Genomic DNA, 13259 nt, shown 5'->3' on the forward strand with positions numbered 1-13259 from the left:
CGGCTCCACGAATAAAGAAGGCGCGCGTCTCGAGGGGTGGGGCAAGGCAAGAATACTAGCGATCTGATTGGTCGCGGCTGCTGTCATTCCTAAATGCCGGGCTTGCGGCTCGGCCCCTTTCGGTTCCCAGCAGGCCCTGCGAGGGGCACGATGGCGGCGCCCAGGTGGCGGTCCGGGAGCGCCCCGGTCGTGATGGCTTTGGCATCAGGGCCCGCCAGGCGGGCGCTGCCCTGCCCCGGGAGGCTCCACCTTGGTGGCTGCGGGGCCCCGAGACGCTGGGCGTATGAGTGGGGTGTGCGCTCCACGCGGAAGCCTGAGCCTCGTCCCCTGGACCGAGTGTACGAGATCCCTGGCCTGGAGCCCATCACCTACGCGGGGAAGATGCACTTCGTGCCTGGGATGGCGAGACCGGTCTTCCCGCCCTGGGACCGCGGCTGGAAGCACCCAAAGTTCAGCCGCACGCCCCCTATTCACGAGCAGCCCCTGTACAAGGAGCAGCCCTGCCACATTTTCCACCGGCTTTGCCGCCTCATCGAAGGTGAGGCCCGAAGCAGGGCGGGAAGGTACTAGTTCCGGCCCTACCCTCACCCCAACCTTGGTTTCTTGAGCTGCGAAATGGGGGCGATCGTGATTCGCATCGAGTGAGGGGACTAAGTGGGGCAATAGAAATGAAATGGTGGCACGCTGTAAAGACCTGTGCACGTGTCAGGAAACCCAGCCAGTTTTGAGCGTCAAGCGAAGGGACCTGGTTGCTAGGCTTGGGCTCTTACTCAACTGTGTGGTTCTGGGGCGAACCTTCCTGAGCCTGTGTCTTGTTTAATGAGTGGTTTTGACAGATGGCTCAAATTGCCCCTTGCAGCTCCGACAGCTGCAGACGGGACACTTTGAAGAAATCGATGGTTGCTGTTGTTGTCTTTGTTAAGTGCCATCGGATCCCCCTCTTTGTGCAACAGAACAAAAGCATTGCTTGTTTATATTTGAGCCCATGGTTGCAGCCACTGTGTTGATCCATCTCCATGAGGGTCTTCTTGAGGCCCCAACACCTTACCAAGCGTGGTGCCCCTCTCCAGGGACTGGTCTCTCCTGACATGCCCAAAGTCTGTGAGACGAAGTCTCACCTCGCTTGCTTCTAAGTAGCCTTCTGGGTGTCATGGAAGGGGAGTATAATGCCAAGATGCAGCAGATGGCTCTTCGGGCCCCTCCCTCAGGACTGTTTTGCCCACAGGCTCCCTGTGGGTTAATGATGATGCTTGGGCTGGAGCGCAGGCTTCCTAGGTCAGTGTTCTTAGTGACCAGCCCCAGCTGAAGCTCTTGCAGTCAGGAGTGACCAATCCCTGGAGAAGAACATCATGCTATATAAAATAACTGGCAGCGGCAAAAAGGAAGACCTTCGACAAAATGGATTGACTCGGTGGTTTCCTCAATGGGCTCAGACATAGGACACTTGTGCGGATGGCATAGGACTAGGCAGTGTTGTGTTCTGTGGTACATCTGAGTCAGAACCGACTATGGCACTTAACAACCACGGTGACACAATGGTTAAGTGCTCAAAGGTCAGCAGTTCGAACCCACTAGTCACTCTGTGGGAGAAAGATGAGGTAGTCTGCTTCCATAATGATGTACAGCTTTGGAGTCCTATGGGGGTGGTTCCGCCCGGTCTTCTGTGGGGTCACTGTGAGTTGGAATCGACTAAACGGGTTTATTCTGGTTTTTAATCAAGAAAGAGACACTGGACAGGAATTTAAGACTAAACCAGAGAATAAATCGTAGTTTTGGAAAAAAAGTCAACTAGCCATCCTCTTGAGCCGCGCAAATGCGTTCCAGACACCGATTTCCCAGCCCTTACACATGCCGATGCCCTCACAGGGTGCCGTGAACCCCTCACGAGACGTGGCACCCTTGAGTGGCCCAGGTAAGAGATTACCACGTGGGCTGGTACATTAGCAGCATTTTGGAAGTTAAGACTGCACATTTGACTAGGCTGAAAATGTATCCCATACGTTCACCTCTCAGCGTTTCTGCCAGATACAGGGCTAGCGAAGCGGGCTGGCCAGGGCCAGGTTCTTATCCCAGCCTGTCCTTTGCAGGGTTGCAGTGATTTGAAGCCAATCCCTTAGCATCTCTCAGTCTCCTCCACTGCTCCTTAAGATCCCAGCTAACTCGTAGGTAAAGCTGGCACAGAGTAGGTGGTGACACCCTATAAGTACATCACATCATTCATAGACTAGTAGACCAGGGAATCTCGACATTTTAATCCATTTTCTTGTTGAAGGAAAAGTGGACATGTCAGGACTGAAACTCAGGTTATCAGTTACATTTGTAAACGTCGTCTGTCCATTGGGCTGCCTGTCTCCCAAACCTTAAATGCGAGTCCTCGTGTTGTCCTCCATTCCATTCCATTCCATAGAGGAATTGCCCGGAGGGACTCCTGCAAAGTGCCTGAAACCTAACAAGCCAGACAGTTAGTCTGACCCACGGCAGTCCCCTTGTTACAGAGCATGCTCTCTAGGTTCTCAAGATTGTAACCCTTTGAAAACAAGACCACCAGGCCTTTCTTCTGAGGCACTCCGGGTGAGTTCAGCCTGCCGGCTTGCAGTTAGTAGTTGGGTGCATAATCATTTGAGCCACCCAGGGACCCCAGCCATGCATCTTGAGGACGAATTGGGCTTTACGTTTGAGCTGCGGCCGACAGAGTACGTGATGAGTGAGCTTGAACTGGCAATTCAGTCCTGAATTGGGTTGAAATCTGACTCTTCTCGTTTCCCACCCCGTCATTTTTGGTTCTGATTCCTCCTGTTCCCTGGGACCAAGCCAGTCTTCCTGAAGGCAGCTTTTCCCCAGAGTGATGTTATCTTGCAGACGTAAGCACCACCTGTTCCTTGGTCCTTTTCTCTGTGTGTGTGTGTTTACTCCAAAGGTGTAAAGCAGGCCCTCTGGCTTACCAAGACCCAGTTAATAGATGGCCTCCCGGAGAAATTACGCAGCATTGCCGACGATCCGGGAAACTACATAGAGAACCAGGATGCACGCGTGCTGAATGCGGTGACTCACGCTCGTCTCTGGCACTCCACGGAAGACATCCCTAAGAGAAAGACCTACTGGTAAGCTTCCCAAGCCACTAGATTTCCTCCGAGGGACCTTGGAGTCAGTCTGCTGCTCGTTAAGTCATTCCAATATTTCTTATTTTCTCCAAGCCCAGTCATTGTGGACAATATGATTCAGCTGTGTAAATCCCAGATCCCCAAGCATCCTGCGCTGACCCAGCGGATCTGTGCCCAAAACTACTCGTTTTCCACCACCTGGACCCGAGGTTGGTCATCTTGTATATCAGAAAGCCTTGGTCTCTGCTCTCCTTCCGGCCCTAGCCCCCTACCCGTCTCATTTCAAACCACTCTGCTGCAGGTCTGTCCTCCCTCCTGAGTCTGAAGCAATTGTGTGGTCTCAGTCTCCCTGTCACTAGCTTTAGCCGTACGTGGCCTGGCCTTTTTTCCTGTTCCTTTAATAGGAGCCCTGGTGGCACGGTGAGCGAGCACTTTGGAAATGCCCAAATGCTGAGGACCGGGACAGAGTACAAAGCAGACACAATCTCTGCCCTCCCCCAGCCCATGTTCTACGGAGGCAGCCTCTCACCCCTATTCATTCTTCTTTATCTTCTACATCGCTGCTAACGGGGGCTTCACCAAATGCAGTACGTTGTCTGTGTGGCCTCCTGCCCCAGACACGCCACTGCCGCAGACGTAGCCCGACTCGGGGGTACCCAGCCACCCGGCCCTCTGACACATGGCCTCCACCTGCTCTTCTAGTCTTGGTTCCTAGCCTCCTGGCCTCCTCCCCCACCCCTAAGCGTGCCCTGAAGCTGCTCGGAGGTTTTTGGGAAGCACACTTGGCCTCCCTGTTTTCTGTGCATGACAACATTCTGTGCACCCCAGTTCCTCCTCTGCCCCTCCATCCTGCAGCTGTTACCCTGGGTTGTAGTGGTCTCATCTTGGCCTCACCCGAGAGTCTCCTCACTGTCCCTGGCAGCTCCCGACTGAAGGGAGAGGTGGGTGGGCTCCTGGAGCAGGGGCCTGAGCTCTGCGACCATGGGGATTTTCAGGACATCTGTCGGGTCAGGTTTCTGCCTCTCGCCCCTCCCAGCATGCCTTGCTGGCCAGGCGTGCTTTCTGCAGAGGTAATGGTGCTGCTGAGGAGCCGGCCGAGCCTCGTTAATCGAGGAGTCCTTGTTGGCTCGTCATCAAGTACTACCTCTAATTAAACCGGCCCATTTGGAGCTGCCGCTGGCAGAGGGAATTGAAGCAAACCACACTAGAGCCGTCTGCGGGGAGAAGCGCAAACCCAAGGTCAGGAGAGTTCTGGGCCCATTTGTTTTCCTGGCAGGTGCTCCGTGAGGAACCCGGGCACATGGTATAAAAGGACTCTTAAGGTGTGAGTCTGATGTGTTTGCACAAGCCGATCCGTCCCGATTCACTCACACATAGACGTCTCAGGGAGGTCATGTGGGCCCAGCCCATTTTAATTCATGTGAAAACATCACCCATGACCCGGTCCTCACCCCCACTCCCCACCCCGCTTTGGACCCTATGTTAGGCCGGGTTGACTAGAGAAAGAAATCCAGTGGCACTCATACATGTGTCAGAGAGAGCTTAATATCAAGGAGTAATTGTGCACCAGGAAAACATGCCAGCCCAGTCCATGAGTCCGGTACTGGTCCATAAGCCCCTCTCCAGACTCACGCAGCCACATGCAATGCTGCAGAGTGCGGGAAGGTCGCAGGCTTGGGGTGCAGGGTCCTGTGCATCCAAGGTGAAGGCAGGGGGTGGGGGTGGGAGAGGTTCCCTGGGCTCTCTTTAGGAAAGGCCACCCCCATAAGGAAGCCCCATCAGGCTGTGGCCTGACTGACAGGTTGGACACCACCTCTATACTTAGATATCTTCACGTTGCCATGAAGTTACCTGTCTCCCAGAGCCTTGCTAAGAACACGGGCCTGCTCAGGAAGGCTCTCTGCAGGCCGGTGTTTTCGGGAGAGGTGTGGCCTCCTGTAGGGGAGCTCTGCAAAGCGCACCCCCTCGCCTTCAGTTGTCTCTCAGTCCGATGTGAGTTTGTCACCGTCTTCCTCCCGCTGGTCACCTGTCCCGCACATGGCGCATGTACTGCCCGACTGCAGGGAGGCTCTGGCCGGCCTGTTCCCTGCTTCTCTCCCTCCGCCCTGCGCCCACGCTCTCATGGACTGGGCTCTGCAGGGGACCTTTACCCCTCTGATGGCCACCTTTCCCACGGGCCATTCTGTCCCCCAGGGTCTGAAGGCCTGTTTGAGGGTGGTGACGTGATGGGGGAAGGGATGCAGGGAGCCAGGAAGAGGGCTGCCTGTGGCATCCAGCAGGGGTGCTGCTTGGCAAGAGAGAGAGAGAGCGCGCGCACGCGGGCGCGCACACACGGCGCCTCAGAAAGAGCAGGTCCACAACGTGCCTGGTGCTGAGCGCTAGGAAGCCAGCGCCCACTGCTCCCTCCTCGGCGGTGTTGGGCTCTGCATTTGGAGGTGGACCATCCCTACTGCCTGGCGAGCTCCCTGAGGGCAGAGCACCGGGGGCTCCTGCGAGTCCTTGCCTAGGAGCAGGTGCGGCGGCGATGGCGGGCGAGGGGTGCCACTGACCCCGTTGGAAAGGGAGCCCGCGGAAGAAGAGCACGTGTTTTCACCTCCCCTTTCAAGAGCCCACGGAGGCGGGCATCCTCACAGAGGTGGGGCTTCCCGTGAGTTCCCCGCGGGCGCGGCTGATGCGCTCTCCTTGCTCGCAGAGTCCATGCTCCTGCAGGTCCGAGGGTCGAGCGGGACCCGGCTGAGTGCCAGGGCTCCTCTGCCCCCCGTTGCCACCAGAGAGGAGGTGGAGGCCACGAAGGCCCACATCCTGGAGACCTTCTACCCCATCTCCCCCACCATCAACCTCCAGGAGTGCCACGTGTACGACGTGAAAGATGACACAGGTGAGGGCGGGGCTGAGCAGACCTGCGCTTTCCAAAGGGAAAAGTCCCACTGCTCATGTCTTCTGTGCTGGGAGGTCGGGAGAACGACCATCGGACGGGGTCACGGCTTAGAGAAACGGGGCCGGGCTGGCACTCATCGCAGGGGGCGCAAATGGCTGAGTGCTTAGCACTAGCCAAAGGGCCGGCAGTCCGAAACTGCCAAGAGGGCCCTGGGAAGACAGGCCTTATAATTACCACGGAATTCAAGTGACTTCTGAGAACGCGGTTCACGTGCCCCTGAGCCAGAGAGAGGGCTGGAGTTAGAGCCAGGGTATGAGTAGGGTAGGTGCCGGTCACATAGGGTTTTCTGTCCCCGGTTCTCAATGGACGACGGCGTCCATGAGAGGACATGCGGGGTGCCAGTGTGCGTGTGTCAGTAAACTTGCCTGGAGCAGTGAGCAGGATCCCCCAGCTCCTAAGCTGTAGGAAAGAAACCCCTTGAGGCCGCTGAGTCTCCATTGACTCGATGACAGGGAGTTTGAGCTTTGTTTGAATGAACAAAGTCTACCTTTACGGGGTCCTGCAGTGCCAGACCCTGAGCCGGGGTGTGGTGACGTTCAGGTGCCTTGGTGCCACGGATGAATCTCTCCCACCCTCCCCATCATCTCGTATCTTGCAGGATTCGGGGAAGGCTATCCCTACCCCTACATCCACACCTTGTACATCCTGGAGACTGCCCAAATCCTACCAAACCGCTTTACGCCAGAACAGCTACGGGCCAAGATGCTGATGTTTGCTTTCGGCAACGCCCTGGCCCAGGCCCGGCACCTCTATGGGGTATGTGTGGAGGCGAGAGGCGGCTGCTCGCCGTGGGGTGGGCCTTTACCTCACATGGCTCACAGAGAGAAAGAAGAAAAGGGCCGTGGGGCACCTTACTTGCCTTTGTGGTTGCTCTGAGGAGTCCCAGGGCGAGGCAGGAACTGGCATCAGCCGAGCGCCTGTGAGATGCCCGTGCTCTGCCCAGCTCAGGAGTCTGCAGCCTCAGCTTCCTCGTTGCAGGGAGGAAATGGGGGTGGATTGCAGCCTGCTAGCCCTGGCTCCCCAGACCTGCTTCTGGGCTCCAGCATCTCCCAGCTAGAGGCTGCCTGTTGAGCCAGGGAGCCTCGGAGGCCTCATGGACCTGGCTGGTGAGGAACGCAGGCCGAGTGGCTCGCAGGATTCGGGGAAAGCCTGCCCGGGAGCAGAGGCCTCTGGGAGGGGTGGTGGGGTGGCAGCCCCCCCACCAGAGCCCTGGTTTTGAAGTCGAGGATCCTGAGTTATTGGAAGGTTCCCAGGTTTGGATCAGGGGCCAAGGCCCTCCTGAGAGTAAAACAATTTCAGAGCTCTTTCCCATCATCTTTTGGGAAGCAGGCAGGGCCAGGGGAGGGCCAGGGAGTGGGCTGGCCTTGTCTGTGCGGGCCCCTGTCACAGCCAGCACTGAGTGAGGGGCCTTGGACTGGTTTTGCACCGCGGCAGCAGCAGCTGGGATCTTGTTAGAAATGTGAGTTCTCAGGCCCAGCAATCAGTGTGTTAACAAGCCTACCAGGCGATGCTGGTACCAGCGCGAGTTTGAAACCACCGCATAGGAATTTTGCTGCTTAATCCTTGTCGCAGCCCTGGGTAGCAGATACTGCTGCGGCATTTAACAGATGAAGAAACTGAGGCTCAGCAAGGCTCGGCACCTTGGTCAAGGTCGCACAGCTAAAAGTTCATCGGCTCTCCATCTTTATGTGACTGTTATTTTATCATCCTAGGAGGGTTATCGCTTACTGTCTGCTTCCCGGAGGCTCGGAAAGGCAAGGTGACTTGCGCCCGACCCTGCCACCCCCCAGTCCCATAGCTAACAAGTGAGAAGTTAGGATGGGCACCCATGTCTCTCGCTGTGGGCCAGTGAGAGGGGCCCGGGAGAGGTGTGGGCATGGCCCAGGCCTGCAGGCTCACTGTCGCCATGGCCAGCACGGCTTAGGCCGTGATGCCACAGCTAATTAGAGCCGGCTGGGTAGAAGAGACCCCACTCCCTCCAGGTATAAATGATTCCTGGGGCTGTGGAGTTGAGCGATTATGGGAAGGGCCTTGGTATCAAAGGTAAAATTGCTGAGAAATTGATGTGCTACCTGCAGTTTTATTGATCTGTAGAGGGAGATAAGAGTCAACACAGAACCTTTGGCTAACGCTGACAGGGCTTTGCTTTTCATTTCTCTCGGGTGCCCGAGACCCGGCTATTGGAAGGCCCACCGCCCACGCGAGCCTGTATTGGCTGTCCCCATGCCATTGCCAGCCCTGGAGGGGGGTGGAGGCTGCATCGTGGAGTCAGTGCTCTGCTGCCCTCCCCCCAGCGTGTCGCAGGCCACCGGGTCCTTGTCCAGCAAGCAGCGCTGCTGCACAGGCTGGTGGCTCGGGGATTCCTGAGCGTCCACACTCGGCGCGAAGAGGTACCCTGTCACTCACTTGGGCAGGGGCCTGCAAAGGAGCACGTGGCCTCTGGTTCTGGTTCCTCACTGGTGGTTGTAAGCAACATCCCACCTCCCTGAGCCTGAACATGCCGCGAACTTTATGCCGTCAGAGGCAGGTGGCTTCCTGTAGCACTGGCCGGGTGCAGGCACGGAGGAGGCCCTCCGGAGTGGGTGCCAGCATCATCGCCGTTCCTCAGTGGCAGGGTTGAAAGAGACAATTCGCGAGCGTGGTGCCTGGAGAGATCTGATACTGATGGTGACTGGAGGGGCCTGCTCTGGGTTGCATGAGAACCCCGCCCTTCGGGCGAGCCATGCCCCTCGGAGCAGACCCCCTGGAAGGGCGCATGCACAGGGTAGCGCTAGCCAGCCCTGGCTGGGTGTGAAGGCACACATCTTTGTGACCTCAGACAAGCCACCACCTTGCTGAGTCTCAGTGTTCTCCGTTGTCAAGCTGTCAGAACTCGCCCTCCAGGCCAAAAGCTGGTCTCACTGCTGCCCCTGCGGTGGGTGGGTGGCCATCCTTCACCTCCTAGTCCCTTTCCTGAGCTCTGCGTGCCCCGCCTGCAGGAGCCGATTGCTCCATTGCCCCTAGACCAGCCTTCAGGTCCTCCTTTGGTTGTAATCCCCTCGAGATGCAGCTGGGAGCTGATGGGTGGGGCGCCTTGCTCCAAGGCCCTAGCTGGAGGCTGCTCACAATGGTGTTCCCCCCACCCCCGCTGAGCGCTTGCCAGCTTCTTACTGCCTGCCCAATTTCTCAGCCGGACCCACAGGTCTTGGCACAGCCAGTGACGGTGCAGAGCGTGGGCACCGATGGGCGTGTTTTCCAGTTCCTGGTCTTTCAGCTGAACACCACCGACCTGGCCTCCAGTGATGGCGTCAAGAACCTGGTCTGGGTGGACTCGGACCAGTTCCTGTACCAGCACTTCTGGTGCCGGCCGGTGATCAAGAAGAAGGTGGTTGTGGTGAGTGCTGCCCCCGGCGCCCCCGGCCTGGCAGGTTCTCTTCCAGAGGGCGAGGCCTGCTGCTCAGCAGGAAGCAGTCCCCGCAGGCCTCGGACTCAGCATAGGGGTCTTCGTGGACCCGGCGCCTTCTGCACAGGAGGCAGCTTCTCTTGGCCATGCAGGCTTGCTCTGCGGCACTCTACCCATCACCCCCGCCCCCGGGCTTTGTTGGTGCCTCTGGTGAGATCTGGTCGCTGCCTTCCTGTTCAAAGCAATGATGTAGGCATGTCCTCCTCTCACTCATGTAGAAGGCCCTGTGCTTGGCAGGCTGAGGGTTGGGAGCACAAGCATGGGGTGAGAGATCAAAGTAGGGGGGAATGGCAGGCTCTGTGATGAGCTCTGTGCCCAGTGTCCAGCCAAGGCCTGGCCGGGCCGATTGCCCAGTGGGCCTGTGGTGGCACTGTGGATGGTACCAGCACGTCCCTGGCAAAATGAGTCCCCAGGACCTGCCAGTGATGCCTCCCTGGTCAGGGCCCTCTCCTCCTGACCTCTGGGCCTCTGGAGAACCGGACAACCTTGTCATGACTCTCTGCTCCCCAGGGTCTCTGAGATGCTCACAGGCACAGGCCCTGCATGTTCAGGTCACGTGGCTCTGCGTACCCACCAGCTTCACCTCCTGCCACTCCCCTTCCCCTGGCCAGGCACGGATCTGCACCACACATGCCCATCCCCAAGGCCTCCTCCAATCCTCTCTCTCTCCTTTAACTGTCTCCTTCTCCTGGGGGAGGGAGGAGCCAGCTTCCATTACTGCCCGGTCTTGGGCCACCAGCCTGCACAGAGAGATGACACATGAATGGGGGTTCATGTCCCAGGCAGGCAGTCAGACAGAGGGCGGGCAGCAGGCCATTTCTTCCTGGGGCTGGCGTGGGGGGAAGGACTTTGGAAGTGCCCTGCTGGCAGGTGACCTGGTGCCAGGCATCGGGGATATGACTTGACCCTTGTCGCTGCTGCTGTGAAACCTGCTGGCAGGATGCTAAGGTGTTGTGTTCTTTGCAGGAACCCGTCGGGCCCACTAGCTTCCACCCGGAGACGTTCAGGAAGTTTCTAGCCCTCTATCTGCACGGGGCGGTGTGAGCATCCCCCGCTTCCACTGAAGCTCTGTGTTCTGGGCCGGTGGGGTGGGAGGAGTAGCCCTCGAAGAAAATAAAGCTTCCTGTGCCCTGGAACCTGTGGCTGGTGTGAGTGAGGGGTTGTCTGGAGAGGGGAGTGGTCCGTGCCTGCCTCACTGACCCTATCGAAGCGCTGGACTAGGTGCTCGGCTCATCTCTTCATTGCCCACCCTCAACCTCCCCTCTCCGCCCCCACTTGAGCTCTGAACCGGGGACGCCCCAGGGACAGGATAGTTATGTGCTCAGCTGCTCTAGGGGAGCCATGCTCTGCTCCCATGAAGATGGAGAATCCGCAGGATGGGGTGGGACTGCCCCTGTGGGGTCTAAGACTGAGTCTTTATAAGAGACACACTGTCCTTGTTTTAAAAGCAAGGAAGCCGAGGCACAGGAGGTTCTGTGATTTGCTCAGAGACAGCCGAGTGGAGGCAGAATTCTGTCTGACTGCAAGCTCCTTCCACCACGCTGCTGCCCTTGCCCAGTAGCGGGTTCTCGGGATTCTTTGAACTTGATCATAATCCAGCAAGGCCGCCGGCACATTCTTTGCCTTGCCGACAGAAAATTGGAACCGAATGTTTGTTTCTTAGTATCCTGGTCTTACTCAAAAAACGAGAACATGACCTCCAAGTGGAAATTCAAGTTCACCCATGGCTCAGCTGATCTCTGTTCAGCTCACAGTAGGTCTTCACCACGATGAGCACATTGCCTTTCTTATTGTCTAGGTTGATTTATTCGAGAACACCACAGTGCCCCACGTGTGCCAGGCATTGCGTAGACTAGCTCAGTGTGAGGAGCTTGCTCCAGACGGAGCTGGAGGGTTGCGTGGGCAGGCTGTGGAGGGGCTCCCCGCCATGGGGAGCAAAGGCAGGATGGGTCAGGGAGACGGCCGGCCGGGGTGGCTGTGCCTGGAGCCCTGGGAGCTGTGTCCCTGGAGGCAAGTGGCTGAGCCTTGTTACAAACCCCTGTACTGACTAGCGATGGGAGTGTGCCGACCTGGAGGAGGGGCTCCTGTGGGCGGAGGGCAATTTCAGAAGAGGGGCCTTGCTGAGACCAAAAAGCTGCTGCTCCAGCTGCTGAGGGCTGAGTGCCTGCAGTGCACCCAGCTGTCGGGTGAGCCAGGACCACACTGGGCTGGGCACTGCCTGCCCTGGCCGATCCAGCCAGCCACCACTGCAGGCCCAGGCTGTGTGCTGGCCCCTTTCCACGCCCGTCCGTGAAGGGGGTGAGAAGGAAATGGGGTACAGAAGCTGAGGCTTGGATGAACCCCCACCCGACCCTCAGGTACCTCAGATTCTCCTCTGGAGGTGATGGGGCAGGAGGGGGTCAAGAAGAATTAACCTGTAATTGGTGAGAGTTCAAATAGGTCAGAGAAATCAAGTCACCCCCAACAGGTAGAGTGGCCTTGGCTCAGAGTTCATTCTGTAGCTCACCATTACCTGGCATGGTGGTGACATGCAGGCCGACCCCGTGGAGACAGGTTGGTCACTGGTCACGGGCAGGCGTGGGGTTTGGTTTGGTTTCCCCTCGCAGGGCTTCACCGTGGTCTGTCAGCACAGCAGTGAGGGAACCCATAAAACAGCCACAGGATGTGACGCGGGGAGAACGGCTCAGTGAGGGTCACCCCACTCCAATCTGAGGAACAGCACCCGCAAAGTGCAGTCCAGTGAGGAGCGGCCAGGCCCGGCGGGCCCTCAGTGAGGACGCAGGGACGGGCACCTCTCAGGGACATCCCGAACGCATGCTCTCATGCCCCTTGCTCTTCAGAGGCCCTCTCAGGGTCCCATCAGTCAGCACGTGCGGCCGACCTTGTTCTTTTGAGCAGCCGTGTTGGTCCCTCGGGAAGGACGTGCATCTTGGATCCTGCAGCAGTGAGCAGCCTTGCTCGGGATCTTCCCGGACTTGGGCCAGCGTAGCCATGGAGTCGGATTGCCGAGTCGGGTCTTCTTAGAACCCTGGAGGACAACTTGGCAGGAGGCCTGTAGGAGTCTGGCTGGAGGCCCCTGTGGCCATTCTCCAGTGAGGCTGCAGGCTCAAGGAAGCCTGAGCCAGAGAGGGTGGGGTGCACAGGACCCTGCAGCCGGCGGGGGGGAGGTGTGTGTGGAACTCCTTAGGAGGGGTACATCCCTCCCCTGGCCATCAGCGCTCGGCCTGAGAGCGCCCTGTACCACCTGACTGCTCGCTCAAGCCCTGGGAGCTGCTGCTGTCCTGTGCAGGCAGGGAAGCAGGCTGAGACCCCACAGTGTGGTGTGTGTGGCAGCTAGCTGTCTCCCCACAGAGACGTGTCACCTCCCAGGTGCTCAGCGCCCGCCTGCCTTCCTGTGTTAATCGGATGACTAAGCCTTGCAGGCATCTGGGCCCTGCCTCGCCTGGCTGCGTCTGGGGATGGGAACAGCACGGCCTGTGTTAAGTTGGGGCAGGTCGCACGATTGGCATAAAACACCCCACCCTAGGGACTTGCACTTCCGGAACCCAAAGAGAGACTTTGCTGCTGGCGGTGACTTCTCGATATAGCCATGTGTGGAAGCGGCTGGCTGACCCTTTAGGAAGGTCTGGCTGTCTTCAGGGGCAGGATTATCACCCTGGGCTGGAGGAGAGCCCCTCTCAGATAAACCCCGGTCGGAGTGTCTGGGCTCCATAATGGCAGACCCTCAGTGTCCTCAGCTGTAAAATGGGGATGAAGCAACCCTCCCCACCCCCTTCAG

The 13259-nt window shown here is 58.1% G+C and overlaps 1 protein-coding gene across 1 annotated transcript; it reads left to right on the plus strand.

The window, feature by feature from the left end:
* The first annotated feature begins 132 nt into the window (after nucleotides 1-132).
* MRPL37 (mitochondrial ribosomal protein L37) lies at nucleotides 133-10617 on the plus strand. The gene is made up of 7 exons (XM_075556562.1): nucleotides 133-538; nucleotides 2918-3101; nucleotides 3195-3310; nucleotides 5794-5979; nucleotides 6638-6795; nucleotides 9209-9412; nucleotides 10448-10617. The coding sequence occupies exons 1-7, from the start codon at nucleotides 151-153 to the stop codon at nucleotides 10523-10525; spliced, it is 1314 nt and encodes a 437-aa protein (XP_075412677.1). The 5' UTR covers nucleotides 133-150; the 3' UTR covers nucleotides 10526-10617.
* Nucleotides 10618-13259: the final 2642 nt, after the last annotated feature.

This window comes from Tenrec ecaudatus, chromosome 1, assembly GCF_050624435.1.
Source record: "Tenrec ecaudatus isolate mTenEca1 chromosome 1, mTenEca1.hap1, whole genome shotgun sequence".
Taxonomy (NCBI): Eukaryota; Metazoa; Chordata; class Mammalia; order Afrosoricida; family Tenrecidae; genus Tenrec; species Tenrec ecaudatus.